A 24,069-nucleotide genomic window follows, 5' to 3' on the forward strand; every position below is an offset into this window, starting at 1 on the left:
AGAAGACAAACAATATGGAATTTTACACATACATATGTACTCCACGCATGGGAATACTTAATTAGATGAGCTAGTTGGCAATTTCATTTTATTAAAATAATATTGACAGCCTAAATAATTAATAATATTAATCATTATTAGGATTTATTTTTAGGACTTATAAGCAGTTTTAAGCATCAAGTTAATATTCAACACAAATAAGTTTCATTTTCCAATTTTCTAACTTATTTTGTGGATATTTTTTGCTTCATTATTACCAAGCTGGACATTTTTCAAAACATTTAATACTTTAAAAATAATATTAAATATAAAGACGTTTTACACGAAATTTTAGATATTGAGTTCTATCGGTGATTTACATATACACAAAATTTTACACTAAAATGTGTTTTAAAGGTAATTTTGGAATAACTAAAACTATTTTTTTGTTTTCCTTTTTTTACTCACACTTTATTTTCTTATCGGGGTGGTATTATACATAAAAATTACGATAAATGCATTAAACATTGTGATAAAAATGTTTAATTTGTTGTTCAATAAATATGGTATGTATGTACGTATGTATTGAAAATAAAATGCATTAAATGTTGTAATTTACAACATTGACAATTTTTAAACGTATTTTGAATAAAATGTATGATGAGCTAAGAATTAATCTCAAACAAAATAAGCTGCTAATTGCGCCATTTTGTCTTTGGGTTGACGTGCGCCACCACGACCACCTCTACCACCACCGCCTCCACGGCCACCTTTACTTCCACCTCTGCCGCCTCCTCTACCACCACGGCCACCTCTGATGTTTACTGGTCGAGATGATACTGCACGATGTTTTTCTACCAAATGAGCAAAATCTGAAGAACAGAATATGCAACCGGACTTTTCCTCCGTGCCATCTTTAAATTTCGTCTTGTCCGATTTGTACAAAACCTTAACCGTTTGAGCGCCACAATCGTCGCATTTGTCTTCTGTAAAATAAACAAGGTTGAGTAATGTAAAATATAATTAAAAATTTTTTTTTTATAAATTTACCCTCTACTGTTATTTTTGTAGCTCCTTTGAAGCAATTGATTATAACATCGCATCTATTGCAGCCAATTTTCCAACTTGGTGCCAATGTAGAGTCCAATACAAGAACGCCATGCTCACACTCGACACAACCCGATATACCCAAAGTATTCAGGGAATGAGCGCAGGTGGGATGAGTACAAGAATTACAACCGGCATTTTTCGGCATTTCCCTGAACGGAGGATTGTTGTAACAGTAGGGGCAGAAAGGATACGATCTACCCTTGGTGCCGGTGGTAAAGGCCAACAATTCGAAATCATCCAGAGGACATTTGAATTCACGATACACCTTAACATTGCCACCATTGGGCAACGAGTAGGTCTCATCGCATTGAGAACAATGCAGACGTGCTGGTTTCGATTGTATGTACTTCATATAACGTCGACACTTGCCACAGCGCGAATGAGACTTACCAGACTCGGCCAAGGGTGAGAATGACACCTCAAACAAACTATCCATATTGGATATGTTCTTAACAAAATATAAGAATTTCAATCGGAAGATATCGATAGCATGTTTAAGGACTGCATTAAAATCAGCTGATCCTTTAGATATAAGAGTCAGCATGCCCTCCACTTCAGAGCGCATGGTGGGTAACACCAATTCTGGATCAATCTTTTAAAAATATGCAAATAATTATAACAAAATTGTCAATGTTTTTTTTATTTTTAACACAAAACTACCTTTTGATAGCCATGTACCAAAACAATACCCAGCGTTGTAGGTATGAGTTTACGACCAGTCTCAATTGTCACATAATTCCGCTGACATATATTATTAATATGTACGGGTATTGAAGCATCTGTACCAATACCATGCTGTTCCATTAGAGTGATCAATTCAGCTTCTGTCAAGTAGTCTGGCGGACTAGTTTGACTTTCTGCCATGCGTACATCGTTGAATGGAACACGATCGCCCTCATTAAATGGCGGTATGGCTTCATCTCGACCAAATGCCTGCCATGTCATAACTTTAGTAAAACCAGGATCGAGTAAAACATTTGCCGTACACGAGAAAGTCTCCATGCCAATGCGCATTTTGACTACTGTCGTACGATATTTTAAGTCTTTTGATATGGTGCCTAAAAAGTGTCTACAAATGAAATCATACACCCGCCATGTGTCTCTTTCAAAATCATTGCGTGAAGCCAACTTCATTGGTGTAATGGGAGGATGGTCACCGGCATCTTTACCTTTGCGGGGTGGATTAAAATCGCTCAGTATAGCATGGGCTTCAGTACCAAACTCCGATGAGGGCTTTAGAATATGTAACACAGCACTAAGTTTAGTTAAGTGTGAAAAAATAAATACAAATTACTTTTAAACATTTCATAGCTAATTTCACTTAGATTGTACTCACTTTAAATCAAAATTAGCTGGATATTGATTTGTTTCTGTACGGGGGTAACTTATATAACCCTGTGTATAGAGGCGTTCGGCTATTTGCATTGCCTGGAAAGGACCAATACCCAATCCAGAACTACAAATACGCATCAATTCGACAGTATTTAAAGCCTGGGGTCTGCCTTTAAATTGTTCCTTTGATACAACACTTTCGATTCTAAATAAAAATTAAGTAGAAACAAGTAAGAGTCGCATTGTTTTGTTTATGTCTCAGCCATGTGTGGGCAGATTTTATTTGTAGAAAATATCTTTGGTGAAAAAATCGAGGTAGTCGCGGTTTTTTGCTTATATCTCAGCTAAAAGATCCTGAACTTAGATTCAGCTAAACTTTTTATTCAAATGTGTAGTAGGTAGGTTTATAGAAATGGATACGGTGGAAAAAGTGTAGATTCCTCAACAAAAAATAAAAAAGATAAACCATCGATGAAAAGGGAATTCAGAAATCAATGGCTGAATTGCAAATCTATATAGAATCAATCTTTTTTGTTAATTTAGCTTAATGTTTACTAATTTAAAACTTTTGAATTTGTTTATTTTTCACGGTAGGCGGATTGCGATTTTGAAAGAAAGGTATAATTTTATGTTTCTAGAAAAAATGTGTGACAACTTGTAACGACACGTTTTCTGCCTTATGCTAGGATGAGCTCTCGGTGTCCAGGGTTCGTTACAAAATATTACTGAAGATATTTGCGAAAAGCAAAATAATGTCAATCTACGTTGATAGATTGATTTCAAGTGGTGTGTACTATAGAAGTACACTTCCACTCTGAGATCCATAGGATCCTTAAGAAATATAACTCGATGTGAACTTAAAGTGAAGAGCGAAAAAATCCAGTCCTTGTATTTTAACAGAGTGATCATAATATATATATTATATTTCATTTTCTATACCATTTATCATCAATCGGACCAGAAGTTTGGAAGAGACAGACTTATTACCAGTTTTCCTCCGATTGACCGCACTGTGCCGCATTCGAACAGAATTATCAAGGTTTTTGGGACCAGAATATGCTAGAAAACTACAGTTTTAGAGTCGTGAGTGAAAATATTTATAAACACAGAATTAGCACTGTTCATTTTTAATTTTTTGTTCCAATTTTAATGTATTTTCTTTCTTAATAAGAATCTCAAAAGTTCGACGTCCTGGTTTATTTTTAAATATTTTTACCGAAGTTAACCATAATAATATATACATATTTCACATCATGTTAAAAACCATATAAATTTGTTTAATCGTTATTTAACAATCTGCAATAATTGTTAAACAATCCCTGTTTTAAATATTGGATAAATTCACTGATATTTATTGACGAGGCATAAGATATAATCTATCTGATAATCTCAGGTTTACCCAAGCTTAGACAAAACACCAACAATAAAAAGGGATTTTATCTTTCTTTCATTCCCAACTAAATGTTCCTGTTTCATACATGTATACTTACAGACCCTCCTTTTGGCTCTTAACCATATTCAATAGCATTATGGCAATATCCTTTTTGAACACACGACCGCGGGACCATTCGAATGTGAATTCTGGCTGGCCGGCAGTTAGTTGCAAATACCAAAAACTTTCCGGTTTAAAAGTTTGAATGTCGTCATGACGTTTGACACAAAAACCCAATGTCGGCGTTTGACAGGGACCATATGAGATTAACGAAGCATCCAAGTCTCCGTAACGGCCCTGGAAAAATTTTGTCTGGAAGCGTGTAAAAGCACAACCAATTCGTAAATCCAATTCCTGTCTAGCATCCACCGATTTGGCTTCATTCTCATTGGGAAAACCCAAAGATTCCATGGCCCCTTTAATATCCTTTTCCGTAATAGCCGAAAAGTGTGCTCGATATGTTACACTTCGATTGTAGACATTGTTTATTACTCTAGAAACAGCATCCATAACTTCATAGCAAATGTTTTCGCCTTCTTTATCGCAATCCAGCCATAATACCAAATAATCGCAACCTTTTGCTTCTTGAGCTAGAAAACTGCGCATATGCTGCTTGGGATTCGCTTCTTTCTTTTCGGTGGGGCAGCCAAACAATTCAACTGGATCCACTCTATCCCAGGAATTGTATTTGCCCACAAAATCCAGTGACATTACATGACCGCACACCGAAGTCATGCGGAACACAACATTTGTGCCCTTGAAGGGTCCCGTCCACTCATGAGTAGAACATGAATTGCTAGTGCCTAAAAAACAAACGTAAATTGTTTAATAAACAATGCTCTCCATGACATCACTGTTAAAATTAACCTTTTTTAGAAGTACTTCTTCCATTTGACAAAATTTGTGCCAACGATGCCGCCAAAGATGGCTTTTCAGCCACCATCAACACTTTCTTCATGATGAATTCACCGTATTAATTGAATTGTTGTATTATTTGTTCGATAACTGATATAATATTAAATCTTTTTATTAATTAAAATATAAAAAACTAAATTTATTGCGAAAAATTTATCAGATGTGGAAAAAATAGACCCCACCACCATTCAGCCGGAATTGATGATTTATTTTGACATTTAGGGTTGTCAAGCTGTCTTTTAAAATTGAACATGTTGCCAGATGTAAAACAAAGAATCGCTGAAATGTAGAGTAGTCATAAAGAGCAGTTAGCAAAAACAAATAACAAAATACATTGTACCATGATTAGAACTAATTTTTTGGAACAAATCAAGATCCGCGTAACAGTTTTTATTTTCATAATTTTTTTTCTGTTAATATTCACATTTTCTGTATTGCCGGCCTTCGGCCGGGTGAAGGGACTTTTAGTTCTGGGGTGTATCGAACACCGGCTTCGCTAAAATCACTTTTTCTGTATATCAAATTTTTCTGAAGTACTGTCATATAAAATCAAAAAGGAATTTTTGGTTCACAATATTAATAAACTGTACCATATTATATATCATATTAAAGGTATTGTGAAGCACTATTCAATGATACCCATAACGATCAGTTTGTTTTCCAAATATATGAGAAATATACTATTATATGTATTGACTTTAAATTCATATAACTCTTAAACTAAAAGAGAGCAGGGAAAAATATTAACGTTTTTGTGCTTCTAATTATGAGAGCTATCAACACCAAAGAAATTATAAAAATGCAAGCTGTTTCGCTGATCTTGATTTATACCTAAAATTTTGTGTCACAAAATAAATTGAAACATAAAAGTAAAAATGAACTACACTCCAGCATATGCTGGTCCAAAAACCTTTATAATTCCATTCAAATACCGCACAGTGGGGTCGATCGGAACAAAAGTGGTGGTAATAAATGTGTATCTTATAAACTACTGGTCCTTTATAAGATGTGTACTATAAAATAGACTTCCACTCGGAGACTCATAGGATCTATTGTGATATCCTACAGGAATATAAATATATGTGAAGAATTCAAATGAAAGTAGTGAGGTGAAAAGAAAACCCGGTCTGAAAGACAAAAAAAATGTACCGGGATTCTCTAAATAATGTCACACTAGGCAATTTAGTTGCGCAAGTCTCTTGCCCAACCACAAAACAGCATGTAAAATTTTCTTCTCCTTAACCCGACATTACCTCTGGTATCAACAAACACAAGAGACTTGAGCAACTAAATTGCCTAGTGTGAAAGGGGTCATACCCTGCCTATTCCCCTGATAACGCCTAATAGATTGCCTAGATCATATCTAGCTATATCCACTAGTTCATCGTAGAATCTATCCCCTAGCCATTTTTGTCTGAGAACCTATTGCTTTGTAACTGCTTCAACGGGGTTGGTCCACAAATCCATTGGACTAAGTAAAGTAGGATTGGCTGGGCAATTGAATATGTTGAAGGTATCATGGGGACCCTGACCACATACTGGGCATACATTTGGAACAGCACCGTTTTCCTAGTATACATGAAGATCCTTCCAGACATGCCCAGGGAGAGGCTCCAGCTGTGACATTACAGGAGGAACTATTTCGACAACATGATGTTGTGTTCCTTTTCTGGAAGAACCTTAGTTTCCTCGTGTAGATGTTGTTCCGAGTTAATTTTCATGCCGCCTGTGACAGTCCTTAAGGCAGCAATTTGACAGCTTTTAATATTTCTCCGCTTCAATAAAAAAAATTAAATTTAAAAACACTATAAGTAGTTAGTTAGAGTTAGCTATATTTTGAATTAATTCTTTCCACAACAAAAAAGAATTGAATTAAATTTGAATCAAATCAAACGAATTAGGCAGAAATGAATTTCAATTCATTTGCAATGAATTTGTAAAAAGGAGTTGCAATTCGTTTTCAATTCAAATGAATCTGTAAAATGAATTGCAATTCATTTCCAATTCGTTTGAATTGATTTTAAATTCATTCAAATGAATTAGAACAATGAATTGCAATTCAAATGAATGAAATCAAAAATGAGTTGCAAATCAATCAAATTCAAAGCAGATGTAGGGAGAATGAAAAATAAAAATTTAAGTTTCTTTTAGCAAATTAACAAAATTTTCTCATTTTGATACCAATTTGGTTTCAGTAATATGACAATAGAAAACAAACAAAATGTTTCGAAAGAGTTAGAAATATATATCACACTTTCTGATGCCTATTGATATTGAATGTTATTTCTTCTATCTACATACATATCTGCAAACCACAACCATTGAACATTTTTTGTAGAATGTCGAAATAACTATACCGTTCGATATTACAACTGTCAATTGTAGCATATCTGTAATCATCTGTGAGTAAATCTAGTTTATAATAATCTATAATCGTTATTAGTTACATACATATGTATATTTATATCATCCACTTTTATTGAAATCAGACATTTATATAAAAACAAATTTATATGTAATAATTATGGTACATTTGAATAAAAAAAAATTTATCTTTAACATCCAACTTTACAGTTTGGATTAGAAATTTGTTTAAAACTCAAATAAGTTTTAAAGATCGGAAACTATGGTAGAAATTTCTACATACATATAATTAATATGTATTTAAAAAATCAAATTGTATAATATATAAGTTAAAATATATAATTACTACATAAATTATGATGAATCTTCGCTGTTGTCGTCATTCTCATCGGAGTTGGCATTATCGCCATTTCTTTGCGAGAAGCCTATGCCACCATTGAGACCACGAGATGCCGCCTCCAAGCGATGTTGTTTCTTTTGCTTCTTTTGTTTGCGCAAGTCTTTTGCCGACATTTTCCGTTTTTGAGCTGTTGATTCTGATTTCGTTTCTTGTTCATCGTCATTTGTTTCTTCATCACCCTCACTTTCGGCTTCGGAATCGTGTTGTTGTGCCTTTGATTTGTTTAGTACATCTGTATTGCGAATGACTTCCAGTTTAAATGTATTGCAAAAACGTTGATATATTTGGGCAGACTCTAATCGTATGTGTTTCCTAAGGGTTTGCACCGAGTTCAATGTGCTTTCGGACGTTAATACAGTTTGTAATTGGAGACGTTGATGGGTTTTTTGAGCATTGAGTAATAGATCCAACAGAGTTTGAAATTCTTTGGGAGAATGTTTAACAGAATTGTTTTCACTCAGCGCCTTTAGGTGGGTACTTAGGGATTTTTCAATTTTCCTAAATTGTTTCTTTGACAATTCTTCGTTTTGTTTTTGCAGTTCATGGTTTTTGTAAAGTACCGATAACACCTCATAGATTTGTATGCGTCTAAAAGTGCGAGTTTGTAGATTTAGACCTTGTTGGGTTAGATCTTCGGCAATTGTCCAAACATTACGCCAACGTAATTTGAATATGTCCGATAGTAAAGTAATATTTATTGTGGGATTGCGTGACTTTATAAATTCTTGAGTATATTCCTGGCAGAGTTTTGATATTTTGTCGGTATTTTCGTCTGAATTTATTTTGCAGGCATTTGATATTAGGAAACATGTGCATTTGTTGCGCATTTTATTGACGATGTCGTAGACTACTGTGGGAGCTTTCTTTTCAACAATTAAACGTATGAAGTCAACAAAGTTTTCCTCTTTTAGTTCATCCTCGGTGGTATAATTTTTGTTTGAAGTTAGTTTAATTAACACTTTTTCGACTTTAGATTGCAAGGGCTTCAATTCATCACCGACACAGTATTCCAACATGTTAAAGAGAGCCAACATGATTTCAATGCAAATCAACAAGGAAGGTTTTTGTTGCAAGTAGATTTCTATTAAATCTAAAACTCTAATGCGGAAATGCATAACAGTTGTGGTTTTGACGCGATAACTTTTCGATTTTTTAGTTTGTGAGCTGCCACCACCGGACTTTTTCAAAGCCTTGAATGCATTGGCTAAAGCTTCGTCGAGTTTGAGACCTTCTTCCTCGGTCATATCATTTAAATCGACTGATTCCATATCATCATCCACACCACCAGTAGAACCGCTTGCTATTAATGCCTGAGAAATGGCATTGCGCAGCTTGTCGCTTTCAGTAACACCTTCTTCATCTTCATCGTCCTCATCCTCTTCATCGTCGTCGTCTTCATCATCATCTTCTTCGTCGCTTTCTGCATCTACACCATTTTCTTGAGTTTCCATTTCTTCACCCTCTTCTTCTTCTCCTTCTTCGGCATCATCCTCATCTTCTTCATCTTCATTTTTGGTACTCAAAGGGTTGTTGCCATCCTTCATATCTACCATAGCCAATATTTGATGCACCGCCGACAGAGATAAATTATCACACAGATGGGGGAACAAAGCATTAACAATATTGCGCAGAGCACTATTATTCTGCGAAAGCAAATGTAGAAACAGATCCACCACTACTTCTATCCATTCGGGCTCTTCCTCCTGGTCGGAAGATTTCTTAGCTTTCTTCTTACTTTTTGTTTGCTGATTAGTCTTTTCCATGCACTTTAATAGATCTTCTACAGCAGGACCAGCCATTTCTGCTTCACGGAACAACTGCAGTCCCATGTTCAACAACAATATATTAAAAACTGTTTGCAATTTATTGTCACTTTTGCCGGTCGCATCAACAGATTTTCTCTTTTTGTTCGCTTTATCCTGTACAGCTGTCTTGTTCAATTGTGCCACACTCTCAAACATACTATTCCAAGATTTTTGTAAAGTTTCATCGAACTTTTGTATTCTAAAATATTTAGCTGCATGTTTTTGCAACATTTTCTCTTGGCAGTATTCGGCTAAATTAAATAATAATTGTTGTTCTTGTTGGATATCGCTCAATTTGCTTTGCAAGCAAGTGTAGAACATGTTCTTGCATTGATCGGCAAAATCAGTACTAAAGGAACCAGCAGCTTCTTTCTTACAGATCTCGGCCGAGTCAGTCACATAAAATATGCCACAGGTGAAAAGGAATTTTAATTGTTCTTCGCGCCATTTGTATGCTGCTTGCACCGACTTGTGTTGTAGTAAATTTTGCAGCATGTAACCGGCATTTAATCGCTCAAAATTCAACCAATTTTCAGACGCGTTTTCAGGATTTTTAGCTAGAGTACCTAAAAATATACTCTTGTACAATTGGAAAACATCTTTTACACCTTCCTCGCCCAAATTGTTGATTAATTGATGAACTATGCGTTGGCCAGTGAACTTTTCAATATTAAAGATACCGGGAGGTAAAATTAATCGTTTAATTACAGCCACTTTGGCAGCTTCTTTTGTAAGTTTTCCACAGCATTTCACCAGAGCCTCTAAGAAATCCGCATAGAAAGCTTTCAAAGTTTCGTCTTTCTTTTGTTTAAGATTTTTCAAACCTTCAATAAACATACGCATAAAATTATCGGTTAATAATTCATGCACATTTGTTTGTTCGACATTTAAATTGTCTAAAATATCGGTGAATATCTTTAAAGTTTCCACTTCCAACAATTTTGTAGGATTTTCCAGACCAGGTTCAACAGCGTCGCACCAAAATTGTGCCAGATGTTTACTCGAGGCGATGTAGGAACCGAACGATTCAAATGCTGGATGGGTAAGAATATCGGTATTACTGTGCTCCCAAAAGATTTTGTGTAGATATTTGAAACTTTCTGGGTTCAGTAGTTCGTTACCGTTAAAATTTAGTTTCAAAAATTTAGCATTAACAGCGTTTGGAAACTTTTTTTGTACCGATATCAAGCAATGAACAGTTTGTAGGGATTGTTTAGGCCAGGGTTTGATTAATTCCTTTTGAAGAAGAGGCCATACGGAAGATTCAAATTGTTTCTGTGACAACTGTAATAAAAGTTTTAATTTTAATTATTGCGATTTTCTAGTTACATACATATTTCTTGGCTAAAACGCAAACTTATTTTTATAATTTTTAAGCATTAAAAATTAAAAAGAAAAATATTGTTGGCAAAGTCACAAAATTTATGGGGGTACTTACTTTTTCAATAATTTCACATATAAAAGAAAAACCTAAAGAGGCATGATATGTGCGATGACGGGTGGATTGCAATAGAATGTTTGTGATTTGTTCCAAATGTTCACTATTGGCTTCAGCTAAACGCCCTGAATGCAATAATGCACCACAAACTAAGATTTTACCCACAATAGCATCAGCATCTTCCTTATTAGCAATGGTGGCCCCCACATGTAATTCCTTGTTAAGCGATTCAAAAACATGCTCAATTGATAGTTCATCTTGATTAAAGGACTTCAAAAAGCCCACCAAACCAGTAAAGAAACCAGCTCGTGAGACATTGGTTGAAGCACCACAACCACGTATCAAACGTTTTAAGGTATACGCCAACTCTTTTTGTCTCTATAAAAGAAATATATACACATGGTTTTAACAATGTTCCTCTTAATACCCCTCTAATAACAAATGTTTTCTTACCTTCTCAGGCTCTTTAGTGCGATTAATCTGTTGCAAGAGATGTAAAGCTGCTTCCAAGCGAGTCTTTTCTTCATCGTTAGTAAGTTCGTTAAAATGCTTGAAAATATTAGTGTCTACAGATTTGAAAGATTTATCAGCCACGGGAGTTGATTGTGTCGTTGTCTCGTCATCACCATTTGCATTTTCTACACTGTTTAACTTAAGTTTCTTGTTAGATTTTTTGGGTTCTTTCGTTTGTTTCGCTGATTCCACGTCATGGGAAGGTTTTTCTTGTTTTTTATCCTTTTTAATTTTCATTTTAATTAAATATTTTTGTAATTTTCTTCAATGCACGTGTTCCTTGCTGTCAACTAAATCCAAAACATAAAATGTTTGTTATTGTGAATGGCATTTGTTACTTTTATTTTGCAACCATGACTTCAGATCAGATGTTTAAAATTAATGGAAACGAACGGAATGATGAAATGAAACACCTTGTTATTATAAATAATCGTTAATAAATTTAAATGAAATAAACCAATCGATATCGAAACGATATTGGTGATATAAACTATCATATATGATAACGTTATCGTATCATAAACGATTTTAGTTTTGAATGCAAAAAAACTGTATTTCATAATAAATGAAATAAAAAATAAAATAAGACAAACACTTGAAAAGGAAACATAACAATTCATATACATACATACATACATATTTAACTTATTCATATCATGTGCATATTTTGTTGCAAATATTTGAAATGTATATCACCATAAAACTGAAAAACGGTTCGCGTGTTTATTAACCACAATTGAAATTATTTAAAATTCTTTTATTTTTCATATGTTTGAAAATTTTTCATTAAACTAATTTTTCAGTTTAATGTTTTTTTTTAATTGAAGAAAAATATTTAAAAACGTTATTATGATAATATCGTTTTCGCTATCATATCGTTCTCTAGTTTATTGTGTGTTTAAATCGTAGATCAAAATACAAAAATACAATTTTTTAAATTGTATTACAGTCCTAAGTTTATTAAACAAAAAAAAATACCAATTTACCAAAATAACTTTTATTTCTAGTTGATAAAATAAAACTTTAAAAATTACTTTTTTTTCTGATCGAACAAATATATATCTAAAAGCGAAAATAATTTTTATTTTTTTACTTTTATGAAAAAGTAATAACTGTCCCTGGTTTCTGACAGAAACTCTTTATGAGTACCTTTCAAGATTTGAAAATAATTTGTATAACTTTCAACAATTTGACCCTACTTCGAAGCCATCGTCTTCAAATATAAGTTAACCAATGGCAACCTTGTTTGGGTGCTTATTGTGAATGTTTGTGATTTTTTTTGTTGTTTTTGTATATAAAAAAGCACAATTGCATTTTATTATACGCGCTTTTAGTTGACTGGATTTTGGATTTTATAGAATTTGTGAGAAATTTTAGAAAAAAAAAGTTAGACAATATGGTGATGTGGGCGAGTGTTCGAAAATTTGGCGTTGTAGCTTTAGGTACTGGAGCCGGATTAGGGGCTTATTTCTACCAGCGTGTGAAAGAGCCACAAAATACGGTGCTTGCTTCGTGGACAAATAGCGACAAACCGGTTAATCCTTGCGCATTGTGGGACAGCAACTGGGATTGTCGCAGTCCAAAGAGTCTGGTGAAGCCTATGAAAAACGATACACCACAAGAACAAAATCGCTACAATAGTGAATTGGAAAAGTCTTGCCCCAAACCAGCCAGGCACATTATACTCATTAGACATGGGGAATACTTCGATGCTGGCGATAGTGATGAGACACATCGTCTCACTGAAAGAGGTCGTCTACAAGCCAAGTACACCGGAAAAAGACTTGACGAATTGGGAATTAAATGGAATAAAGTTATAGTTTCGACAATGACTAGAGCCCAAGAAACAGCAGATATTATCTTGAATGAGATAAGTTTTAATTCAAAAGATGTTAAACATTGTCCTTACATAAGAGAGGGTGCACCCATACCACCACAACCACCAGTGGGTCACTGGAGACCAGAAGAATCGGTGAGTTTGAATTTTGATCATTCTATGTGAAATTTGTTTGTCAATTCTTTAGTTTTTTCTTGTACAACTAATACTGTAGCAGTTCTTCCGTGATGGTGCACGAATTGAGGCCGGCTTTAGACGTTATTTTCACCGTGCTGATCCCAGTGAAAAGAACGATACCTATACTCTGATTGTGGGACACGGAAATGTTATTCGTTATTTTGTTTGTCGTGCTCTACAATTTCCACCCGAAGCCTGGTTGAGAATTAATATTAATCACGCTTCCATTACCTGGTTGACTATACAGCCATCTGGAAATGTTTCCATAAAGTATTTGGGTGATACCGGTTTCATACCAGCTCCGTATTTAACTCATCGCATACCACGTGATACTAAAAATGTTGTATAACATGCCATGTTTCCACTCATACAAAAATGGAAAAGTTAAAGTTTTATTATATTCCAAATTTGTTCTAAAAATGTTAAACATTGTTTCCTAAATGCAGTCTACAATATTTGTTCATTTTAAATAGATTAGAATTAATAAAGGTACTTAAAGTAAATAAATTTAAATTAAAGTTGTCAAAACAAATTATGTAATGTAAGAATAAAGCCATTTTAAACTGAAATATATACTAAAGTATTCAACATTTAAACAAGTATGTACATATTTATTTTAATTGTTTATTCAATATTGAACCCAATGGTCAATCAACCCATTGATCTTTGTAGTAATCGCCACAATCTCAGGCTGAATTAAATGTTCAAAGTAATTAAGTTTTTACTGAATGAAAAATTGACAACGCCAATTTTTTTCGATATATCCAAAATCGCAGGACGCATGGACCGATTTGGCACTCATATTTCAGACCAAAATTCGATTACTAATATTAAAACTCAAGAAAAGGACCTCGATCTCTGATCACTCATATTTCTAACAAAACCACGATTTTTTATATAAAAACTCACTATATCTAAAATCGCTAATAACTTGGCCAATAAGCTTTTAATAAAGAAAAGCACCTCGATCTGTGATCACTCATATTTCTGAACAAAAATCGATTTTTTATATAATAACTCACAATACAGTTTTTAGCTTTCAGTAATTCGATCGCACAGTAAAGTTAAGATGTCAAGCAATAATTATTTGAAGAAGTATTCGCAAATGGCGACAGAATACACTACTTTCCACATTGAAGATTTGGGGAGTTAAAATTATACCTTATTCAAGGGTGTATTTTTAATATTTATAATTAATTTTTTTCAGAATTGTTATACCTTGTTGGAAAGGTTATCTTGTGCATTATTAATTTAAAATATATACAGCCCAATTATGAATAAAAATTCCCCGGCAGTTTTTCCCCTTTTCTCATTTTTCCTATTCAAATTCAATGGGAAAAAACTCCCTGGGCTGATAATGTTTTTTGGCTTACCTACGAAACTTTGACTAGGATTTTAACTATTGGCGCCGTTTGCCGCAGATCTAGTTTTAACATAGAATTAAAGTTTAACTTATCTAAAATACATATCAAAATTAGCTGCCTTTTGCTGCCTATAAACAAATAGCACGCAAAAATGTTGAGCAACTCGGAAATTTAAGAAAACAAATTATCAACTTTTTTTGATTTTTAAAAAAAATTTTGTACAATTTTTAATTTACAATGTAAATTTTTTCGAAAAAGTTTAATAACTTTTGCAAATATAAACCGATTTTAACAAATAATGTCTTATTTTTGTCTATATAAAATTATCTTTAAAACATTGTGCAAAAAAAAATAGGTTTTCATCATAGCAGAACAAGCAAGTTACAATTATTAGAAAGTACGTTCTCAATTATACATTCCCTATAACGTCAAACAAAAGAAAATTAGAAAAAAACAAAACGAAATGTCTAGACAAAAAAAAATAATTAAACAAATTTTTGTGTATTTACATTTTTTCCTAAAATATTCAATTCAAATTAAATTTTTTCCAAATAAATATGTGTTAGTTTTAATATAACGTGCAAAACATTGAGAAAATAAAATAAAAAGTGATTAGAGTAAATGCGTTATTTGACGTTGTAGGGGTAAATATTGAAAACTCTCCCTAATAATTGTACCTGGTTGGTTCTACCATGGGATTTCATAAAAAAAATTAAAATAACTATTGTAGAATTTGAAAAATTACGAAAAAAAATAAAAAAATGCTAACGTTTGTAACGTTTTAACTAAAACTTACACACTTATTTAATATTTTATTAGTTTTTCTGCAATTGTTAGTAAATTAATGTTTGAAATATAATTTTTTCCTAACAAAAATTTAAATTCAATTATTTAGACATTTCCTTTTGATATTTTTTCATTTTCTTTTGTTTGACGTTATAGGGAATGTATAATAGAGAACATACTTTCTGGTAATTGTACCTTGCTTGTTCTGCCATGCTATAGTACAATTACTTTTATACAAAAACTCAAAAATGTATTTTTAACCGTTCATAACTTTTTTTTAATAATTCGATTTTTATGATTAAAAATACATATTAAAGCTTAAAGTCCCACCTATTCAACAAAAAAAATCTTACAAAAATCGTCATCCATTCAAATGTTACAGATTTTTGATCCGAAAATTACCTAAATTTTCGACTGTGTAGTGATCGGTTTTAAACATTAGCTACAATAGGCCACCCAAAAATTTTTTTTTTCTCAAACTAAATTTTGAAAATTACATCGATACCCAAAACCATTTGAGAATTATGTATTTAATTTTTCACATTATTGCCCGAATTTTGTAAAACGTAACGAAACGTTTCATTTGAAAAAATTTGTGATTTTTAATTTTTATATTTGTTTTTCTCTTCTTCGAAAATTTGAAGATACAAAATAATTGCTGAAGGATTTTTTTTATATATTTTTGGTAAAAAAAAAGGGAAATTCAAATTATAACCAAATAACCAAATTCGATTGTATTTTACCTTGTTTAAAATTTAAAAATTGATTTGGGTAATCGATTACTCTTTGGTCGCAGTTACAAATGACTAGTTCTGTTATTGCCAACTATCATATTTAACTATCATCTGTCAATATTGTGTGGAACTTATATTGTTGTACTCGTTTCTTTTTATGCACGAATTTCGCTGTGGATCTTTTTACATTCTTATACGTGATTTCCTTTATTTTGACTTTCGTAAAAAAATAATCTAAAAATCTAACGGTAAAAGATGATGAAATTGGTCTGTTGCTGAGGATGGAGGTAAGAAGCGAGGTATAACGAAAGCAACGCGTGATTGGACACGAAGTTAAAATTGCAACAAAACCTTAAAAATTAAAACAGAAGCCAATATTTAAAATTACAAAATTAAAACAATCACAAAGTTAAAAATTTCAAAAAATTTAAAAAAAAAACAGAAATCAATAGTTAAAATTCCACAATTAAAACAATCACAAAGTTAAAATTTCTACAAAAACTTAAAAATTAAAACAGCAATAAATTAAAACAGTAAAAGCCAACTTTAATCCCAGCACCTGGTTGATAACGTCATTGTCTACATCCCTCCTGATATTTCGACCAAGAGTCAATTAAAGATGCAGACCGGCCAAAATCCACAATTCTATATTTTATAAATAATATAAATAGTGAAATATTTATTAAATTTAAATAATTCTATTAATTTATACGCTTTTATAAATTATTGGTAAAATTATAAATTTGAAATATTTTTGTTTTAAGATATTACTCTATTTAACAATAGTTTAAATTAACATTTTGTTATTTTTTTGGTGTGAGCATTTGTGTAAATAAATATATAATATTTATAATTCGGAAATATATATATTTTTTTGTAACTGAACAGGGTACAGGTTGAGGGTAATTTTTTTATTTCAGTCAACATCGAACTCTGGAAGGCCTTCGAGAATTTCGACGAAACTTTGGTGAGTTACCCCAAATTTTGTATATTTTATATAATAATGTTGTATGAATTTATATATTAAAAATCGCGTAAGATTGTATATTTATGCTATAACAATGCTCTCGCTATTCACCTTTTTTTTATAAGTCTAAACATTTATATTTTTCTTTCCACTTCGGTAATAATATAACTTAAAAGTTTGTATGACATTTTCATGTACAAATTTAATTATTAAATTATGAATTTGAAATAAATAAATGAAATATTTTACTATAAAGAAAAATGGAATAATGAAGGGTTAAGAGACCAATTTGCCAATTACATCTGGCAAGAATTTTTACAATGGGATAAAATATAAGAGAATAAAATAAACCTTTTGTTAGTTAACTTCTTATTTATAGTCATACGCGGGCTTTTGATTTAGGTATGATTATTCTGGTCCATTTTTCTTCAGTAAATTTTGTTATTATATCAATTTATTTTAAATAGGGAGTCTAAAATAAAATACACTCTAATTCAATAGGATTTTTACTGCGAGAGGACCGAACCCCCCCATGACCGACTGTTTGCTAGTCCTATCAATGGCTCCCGTAGTCCTCTTCGTAGCAATTTCTCACCACTGTTTACAATCTAATACAGTGATTAAAATTTACAAATTTTGTTTGTGTTTGCAATACATTAAACGCTCTGAAATTCGAATTTAAAGTTCTAATTTCAGAGGGTTTTTTTTATTTGAACACAAGAAATCTCCAATTTATTTTTATTCTGTTTGAACATAGTAAAATTAAAAAGGGTAATCACCAAATTATATACGTTATCTCCCTATTTGTTGCATTTATGTATATTTGTGGTTAGTTTATTTGCGAAATTAGATACGTGTGCACATATTTTGGCAGTCTCTATTAAAAAGTCAAAGTGTATCATTAGAAATGTCAAATAAACGTAAAACAAAACACTTTACCATTGGAAACTAAAGTCAAAATATTAGAAAAGCTTGACAAAGGTGTTCAAGGGAACCGGTGAGCCCTAGATTTTACTGTGACAACATCATCAATCAGCTACATCAAATCACGTAGAACAGCAATATTAAATGCTGTTTCCAACACATATCAGAAGGCAAGCAATAAATATTTGCACAGCGCTGAATATCCTAAAATGAAAAGTCGTCTGTATGAGTGGTTTTTAAATCAACGAGAAAAAAAGTGTACATGGGCCCAGTACACTTTTTTTAACAGAAAGCTAAACAAATATTTAGGGAGGAATATCCCGATAAAGATGAAAATGCATTCGTGCAAGTGATGGAGGGTTTACCAAATTTAAGAAACGACACGGCATCCGTTTTTTTTAAATTTGTGGCGAGATTCTTTCCAGTGATGTTGCTTCAGTCACTCCTTTTATTCATCGATATCGTACAAATGTCCCTGAGATGGGGTTAATGGAATCGCAAATAAATAATGTCGACGAAACCGGATTATTTTTTCGTTGCCTACCAGACAGAACATGTCTCTGCTTTTGAAAAAAACGTCCCTGGACATAAAATTCAAAAAGAATTTCAATCCTGATTATTTCCATTGGTATTTGCAAAAGCAAAAAACCCCAGGTGTTTTAAAAGTTTAAATAATCCTCTGCATTACAACTTTTCAAAAAATGCTTGGATGACTTCTCGAATTTTTTATGAATGGTTTCATCGAATATTTATTAAAGAGGTGAAAACAAATATTGATTTCAGGTTCAGTAATTTAAAATCATTTTTCAATTTACAGGTGATCCGCTTTTCTCAGGGAAATAATTTGCCACCGAAAGCCATTTTGCTTATAGATAATTGCTCCGCTCATGCACCCATTGAGAAACTTAAAAGTGACGATGGAAACATAGTTGCATTATTCTTTCCACTAAATGTGACAGCAGCTTTACAACCAATTGATCAAACCCCTATTAAGTTAACAAAGCTCAATTCTTTCTCAATTAATTGCTAAAGGAGGTGAACTGAAGAATCATTTGAAATCCCATTCAATCCGCAATGCAATATTATTACTGAAACAAGCTTGGGATGAGGTACCACAAAGTGTTATGAAGAAATCTTGGTCAAAGTTGTCCAATTGGAACTCTAACCAACACGACAGCGACGATGACGTACCAATAGCGCAATTATTGCAAATAGATCAGGTCTGCAACGAAGTTATTCAGAAAACTCAAGCTCTTTTAGAAGAAATAGCTCCAAACGATTTCTATATAGAAGACATCGACAGATAGAATGAAGATATGTTTGATGACGGATATGTATGTATATGTTCTCAGTTGCGATGGTGAGTCTTCAGATAGCAGCGAAGATGATGTTGTTGAAGTCTCACCAGTTGTCTCTAATACTACAGCCATTGAAAGCGTAAATAATTTCTTATTTTAGATTATTATATTTAAATAAGTGAAAAACCAACGTATTTTTTATATAAAATTTATTTATTAAAAAATATTTAATTTAAGGAAATTTGTTTGCATGTCTCAGTATTTTTTCTTCGACTAACAATTATTTCAAATATATAAAAAATATCAAATTCAAACACAAACAAAATATGTGTACAAGAGAGTATTTACAGTGAACAACAAAATATATCACAACACCCCCTCTCAATTAGATAATTTTAACAAATCTCTAATTGCAACAAAATTACATTTTTCTAACGCTTTTGTAAATACATCAGCAACTTGATTCTTCGTGGAAATATGTTGAATTCTAAGATGACCCTTTAATACGTGATCTCAAATGAAATGATGCTTAATGTCAATGGCCCATAATCATAGTCAAACACTAAAGTCGGTTCTTTTTAAAAACAACTTTAAATTAAAAACCCACTTTATATTATTTCCCAACTATAGTCAAAATTAAAGTATGTTTTAAATTGAACCGACTTTAACTTCGTGTCACCTCACATGTAGAAAATGTTTTCATACAATATACAAGGAAATACAGACAAGTGGCACCGCTGAACAGCTGACATAGAAAATTAAAACAAAAACCAAAAAAGGTAAACAATAAAAGTAACCGGGAAAACTAAAGAAAAAAAGTTTTTTGTGGTGGAAAAATGGAAAAGATAAGATTAGTATCATATTTAGAATATTTTGGTACTAATTTTATTGATAACTGTTCAATAATTGCAAAATCTCTCCCAAATTCTTGTAACTTAATTTTTTTTTACTTTTTGCCGAACTTTTTTACAATGCGAAGAACAGCTGATGCTGTTGTTAAATGAGTTAATAACAGCTTCAGCTTGTTTTATATTTACAGTCGACTTTAACGTCAAAAATATACTTTAACTTGTCTAAGGTAGACCTAAAGTCCACTCTTAAGTAAAGACGACTTTATTTCTATTAAAATATACTTTATTTCTGACTATGATTATGGGCCAATGTGTTTTGACCTTTTAGATTCATTATTTTTGGCCATAGCGATGCACCCAGCGTTATCCTCATAAAGAAAGATTGGTTGTTCAGTTGTTGTAACCTTCATGTTATCTAAAATGCCTTTCAACCATAAGCCTTCAGAGGTAGCCAAGCTTAAAGCCACATACTCAGCCTCACTTGATGAAGTAGCTACTGTTGTTTGTTTTTTACTACACCAAGATACTGGACATCCATACACATAATAAATATATCCACTGGTTGATTTTCGGTCATCTGTATTAGAAGCCCAATAGAATATTTTCACTTTTAAAAGTTTTGTCAAATTTTAATTTAAGTATCTTGGTTCCTTTTATGTATTTTAGGATTCGTTTAAGAGTTGACCAATGTATTTCACAAAAATGTTCTTGATACCGACCCATGTATCCCACAGCGTAGCTGATATCGGGACGTACGCACAGCATCAGATACATCAAACTTCCTAAGAGTTTTCGATAAGGTTTTCGACAAATTCAAAGAATATTATGCTCATGTTAAAGCTAAGTTTGGTACTAATATTTCTATATTAACAGTAGATCAAGGTCGAGAATATAAGTCGAATGAAATGCTCGCGTATTGTAAAAGCAAAGGAATTCAAATTATGGCTTATACTCCTCAACAAAATGGTGGGGCAGAGAGGTTCAATAGAACAATATTTGAAAAAGTTCGCGCTATTATGATTGAAGCTGGCACAATGAAGTCACTGTGGGACGAAGCAGTATTTACAAGCAATTATTTAAAAAATAGACTTCCTACAAAAGCTTTAACAAATAATAAAACTCCAGCGGAAATGTGGTTTAATGAGAAACCCGATTTAACAAAACTTAAAGTTTTTGGCTGTTCTGCATAATTTGGATTCCGAATCAAAAGCGAAAGAAATTGGATCCTAAAAGTAGTGAATATGTTATGGTGGGTTATTGTCCTAATGGATACAGACTATGGGACAAAAGGAGCCGAGCTATAATCCTCTCTCGTGATTGCAAATTCAATGAATCTAACATTCAATTTAAGCTCATTAATTATAATGCATCAGAAATAATAGTTATAGAACGAATTAACAGTGATGATACAAATGCCTTTGATAATGAAGAATTAAACCAACAAGAGGGGGAAGGTGATGGTGGTGTTGTTTCGGTGCATATAATAGATGAACCAAATACTAACCCCAGTTCTGAAGCTACAGCGAATCAAGAAACTGAATTTGAACAAGTACCCAGGAGAAGTACTAGAGAAAGAAAATCTCCAAGTAGAATTGCCGAAATATATGAAAAAACGTCCAGAAATTAGAATAATTCAGGAATTAGAATTGCCCCAAAAACAAAGCGGTTCTAATTAGCGAGCGTGACTAAGAGATTATTTTAACCTTCATAAGTTCTTCAAATTTACTGACGCACAGTGGTATGAGAATAAAAAAAGATGGAAATAAATCTGTAACATCTAAGCCCTTACGCCGATTTGAATGAAATTTCACATGCGCAAAGAGGAAGTTTTGAATTTGGACCCAAAAATTAAATATTAATTTCAAAATGGGGCATATTTGAACCGAATAACTTGTGAAGGTTAAATGAAGTAATCAAAACTGTTTTAATCACTATTATTTTAATAAATAAAACTGTTTTTCTTCTTATTTATAGATGTTTTAATATTTTACCAAAAAATCGGTTAACCGGTAATTATTAAAAAACCGAAACCCGTTTATATTAAATTGCAATTTTTCGAATAAACCGAAAACCGGTTTCTAAAAAATGTCGAAGAATCGATCACCCTAGTGTAGACTAAGCATAATACTGAATTAAATAAGTTTGGAGAAAATGTCATGTGTTATCCTGATACATATTCTGAAAAAAATCTTCTGTGCGAGCTTTTTTTTTGTTTAAAATATATGGAAATTGATGAGTGTTCAAAGCCAGTCATCAGCAATAAAAAAAACTGAGATAATTTTGACAAATATTTTTTTTCTAAAATATGTATGTATATAATATCGGAACATATGAAATTTATTAATGTGTTGTACATATTATTAAACCACTTACTTCTGTCCTTTATCCCAACATGCATCATTTATTGGATGATAATTTACTTTAGCTGGATTATAATCAGTTGCTATTGCGGTGTCGTTTCCATCATTCAGTTTTAGAGACATTACTTTCTCTGGAGAAGTTTTTATAGAGATGTCTTTACATTTATTTAAGATTTCATCCTCCACTTTCGGTTCTAATTTAACAATTTTCGATATATTATCCAATTCTTGTTCTTGTTACTATTAGAACGAATTATAATTAAAAAGTAATGGCTAAATTTTAAATCGTTAGAAAAAAAGAAGACAAGACTACAAATAAAACACCTCTCTAAAGCAACAGATCTCATTGTTGTTTTCTTGAATTGTTGTTATCTTGAAGTTCAAGGTATTGCGGTCAGATCGGAAGATACGGAGTTGAAGCTCTTTAATGTCTACATTCCGCCAGTTGTTCAACAGGCTACCATCCCGATATTAGGAACTTATTGTATGGTGATACGCGTTTGGTCCTAGGGGACTTCAACGCTCATCACCAGCACTGGCACTCAAGTCTTGGGGAAGACCAGAGAGGAGCGACCAGAGATTGACGAAGCCTCCTTCTGCACACTAAATGATGATGCCCCCACACGGATTATGGATAATTGGGCTAGTTTGCCAGATATCACCATAGCGTGTCCTGCTCTGATTAACTGCACAACCTGGAGTGCAGTTATCTCTCTAGGATCAGATCATTTACCCATACTCGTTTGTCTGGATAGACCCAACGAACTCTGAACGCCGAACTTACATCAACCAAAAGAAAGCAGACTGGCACGGCTTCAGAGAATTTACCGATCGCATCTTCTCGCGTGCTTTTTGCCGGCAATTTATTGAGCACCCCGAAAGAGACAAGGCGAAAAGAAGTATTGTCCGCAAACTACATGATCTTACAGTCTCGAACACAGAAGCCATCAACACTGCTAAGCCTTCAAAGGCAATAGGACCTGATGGAATATCCAGGCTAATGCTAAAACACCTAGGCGAGCGGGGAGTCAAGTACCTGACAACGGTTTTTAACCTGTCAGTAAGGAGCTTAACAATACCCGATGTCTGGAAATGAGTCGAGTGATCCCATTGTTAAATCGCGAACGAGGGACAAACGTACAGGCCGATTTCCGTCCTGTCACCTGTAGCGAAGACACTCAAAGCTCTTCTCCTCCCCCAGCTGACCCGTCAACTATCAGCAGCTCTTCACCAGCATGGATTCCGAAAGATGCACAGCACCACCACAGCATTATCCGCCATAGTCACTTAGATCTCACAGGTCTTAAATCAGCAGAGGCCTAGCAGTCCACAATGCCCAACAACACGAAGAGATGGATAGTGAATTATCTGAGTGGCAGGCAGTCGTTCGTCGAGTTTAGAGACAAATGCTCAGAACCCCGTAGAGTTAAACAAGGAGTCCCTCAGGGCGGAGTCCTGTCGCCGCTCCTGTTTAACTTCTACC

At 33.0% G+C, this 24,069-nt stretch overlaps 3 protein-coding genes across 4 annotated transcripts; 1 reads left to right on the plus strand and 2 right to left on the minus strand.

The window, feature by feature from the left end:
- Positions 1–420: 420 nt before the first annotated feature.
- On the minus strand, positions 421–4,915 carry Top3beta (topoisomerase 3-beta). Its single transcript, XM_065507234.1, has 6 exons — positions 4,721–4,915; positions 3,912–4,656; positions 2,426–2,626; positions 1,750–2,344; positions 1,030–1,681; positions 421–965 (listed from the first exon to the last, which is right to left on the minus strand). Exons 1-6 carry the CDS (start codon positions 4,809–4,811, stop codon positions 658–660), a joined length of 2,592 nt encoding a protein of 863 aa, XP_065363306.1. The 5' UTR covers positions 4,812–4,915; the 3' UTR covers positions 421–657.
- Positions 4,916–7,224: 2,309 nt separating this feature from the next.
- On the minus strand, positions 7,225–11,573 carry Mybbp1A (MYB binding protein 1a). The gene is made up of 3 exons (XM_065507027.1): positions 11,229–11,573; positions 10,776–11,153; positions 7,225–10,621 (listed from the first exon to the last, which is right to left on the minus strand). Exons 1-3 carry the CDS (start codon positions 11,523–11,525, stop codon positions 7,487–7,489), a joined length of 3,810 nt encoding a protein of 1,269 aa, XP_065363099.1. The 5' UTR covers positions 11,526–11,573; the 3' UTR covers positions 7,225–7,486.
- Positions 11,574–12,610: 1,037 nt separating this feature from the next.
- Pgam5 (Phosphoglycerate mutase 5) lies at positions 12,611–13,901 on the plus strand. 2 transcript variants are annotated; one of them, XM_065508832.1, is made up of 2 exons: positions 12,611–13,260; positions 13,343–13,901. In XM_065508832.1, exons 1-2 carry the CDS (start codon positions 12,685–12,687, stop codon positions 13,649–13,651), a joined length of 885 nt encoding a protein of 294 aa, XP_065364904.1. In that variant the 5' UTR covers positions 12,611–12,684; the 3' UTR covers positions 13,652–13,901. The 2 variants fall into 2 exon arrangements, with proteins under 2 accessions (XP_065364904.1, XP_065364903.1); XM_065508831.1 differs by having other exon boundaries at positions 12,612–13,260; positions 13,340–13,901.
- Positions 13,902–24,069: the final 10,168 nt, after the last annotated feature.

The sequence above is a fragment of the Calliphora vicina genome, chromosome 4 (assembly GCF_958450345.1).
Source record: "Calliphora vicina chromosome 4, idCalVici1.1, whole genome shotgun sequence".
In the NCBI taxonomy this organism is placed as follows: domain Eukaryota; kingdom Metazoa; phylum Arthropoda; class Insecta; order Diptera; family Calliphoridae; genus Calliphora; species Calliphora vicina.

Bases quoted from the DNA above. Each gene is read 5' to 3' on its own strand.
- Mybbp1A (XM_065507027.1), bottom strand. From the start codon at position 11,525: ATGAAAATTAAAAAGGATAAAAAACAAGAAAAACCTTCCCATGACGTG. The intron at 11,154-11,228 runs GTAAGAAAACAT...TTTCTTTTATAG, and splicing joins GCACTAAAGAGCCTGAGAAG to AGACAAAAAGAGTTGGCGTA. The intron at 10,622-10,775 runs GTAAGTACCCCC...CTTTTATTACAG, and splicing joins TATGTGAAATTATTGAAAAA to TTGTCACAGAAACAATTTGA.
- Top3beta (XM_065507234.1), bottom strand. From the start codon at position 4,811: ATGAAGAAAGTGTTGATGGTGGCTGAAAAGCCATCTTTGGCGGCATCG. The intron at 4,657-4,720 runs GTTAATTTTAAC...TTTGTTTTTTAG, and splicing joins AAGAAGTACTTCTAAAAAAG to GCACTAGCAATTCATGTTCT. The intron at 1,682-1,749 runs GTAGTTTTGTGT...TATTTTTAAAAG, and splicing joins TGGTACATGGCTATCAAAAG to ATTGATCCAGAATTGGTGTT.
- Pgam5 (XM_065508831.1), top strand. From the start codon at position 12,685: ATGGTGATGTGGGCGAGTGTTCGAAAATTTGGCGTTGTAGCTTTAGGT. The intron at 13,261-13,339 runs GTGAGTTTGAAT...CTAATACTGTAG, and splicing joins ACTGGAGACCAGAAGAATCG to CAGTTCTTCCGTGATGGTGC.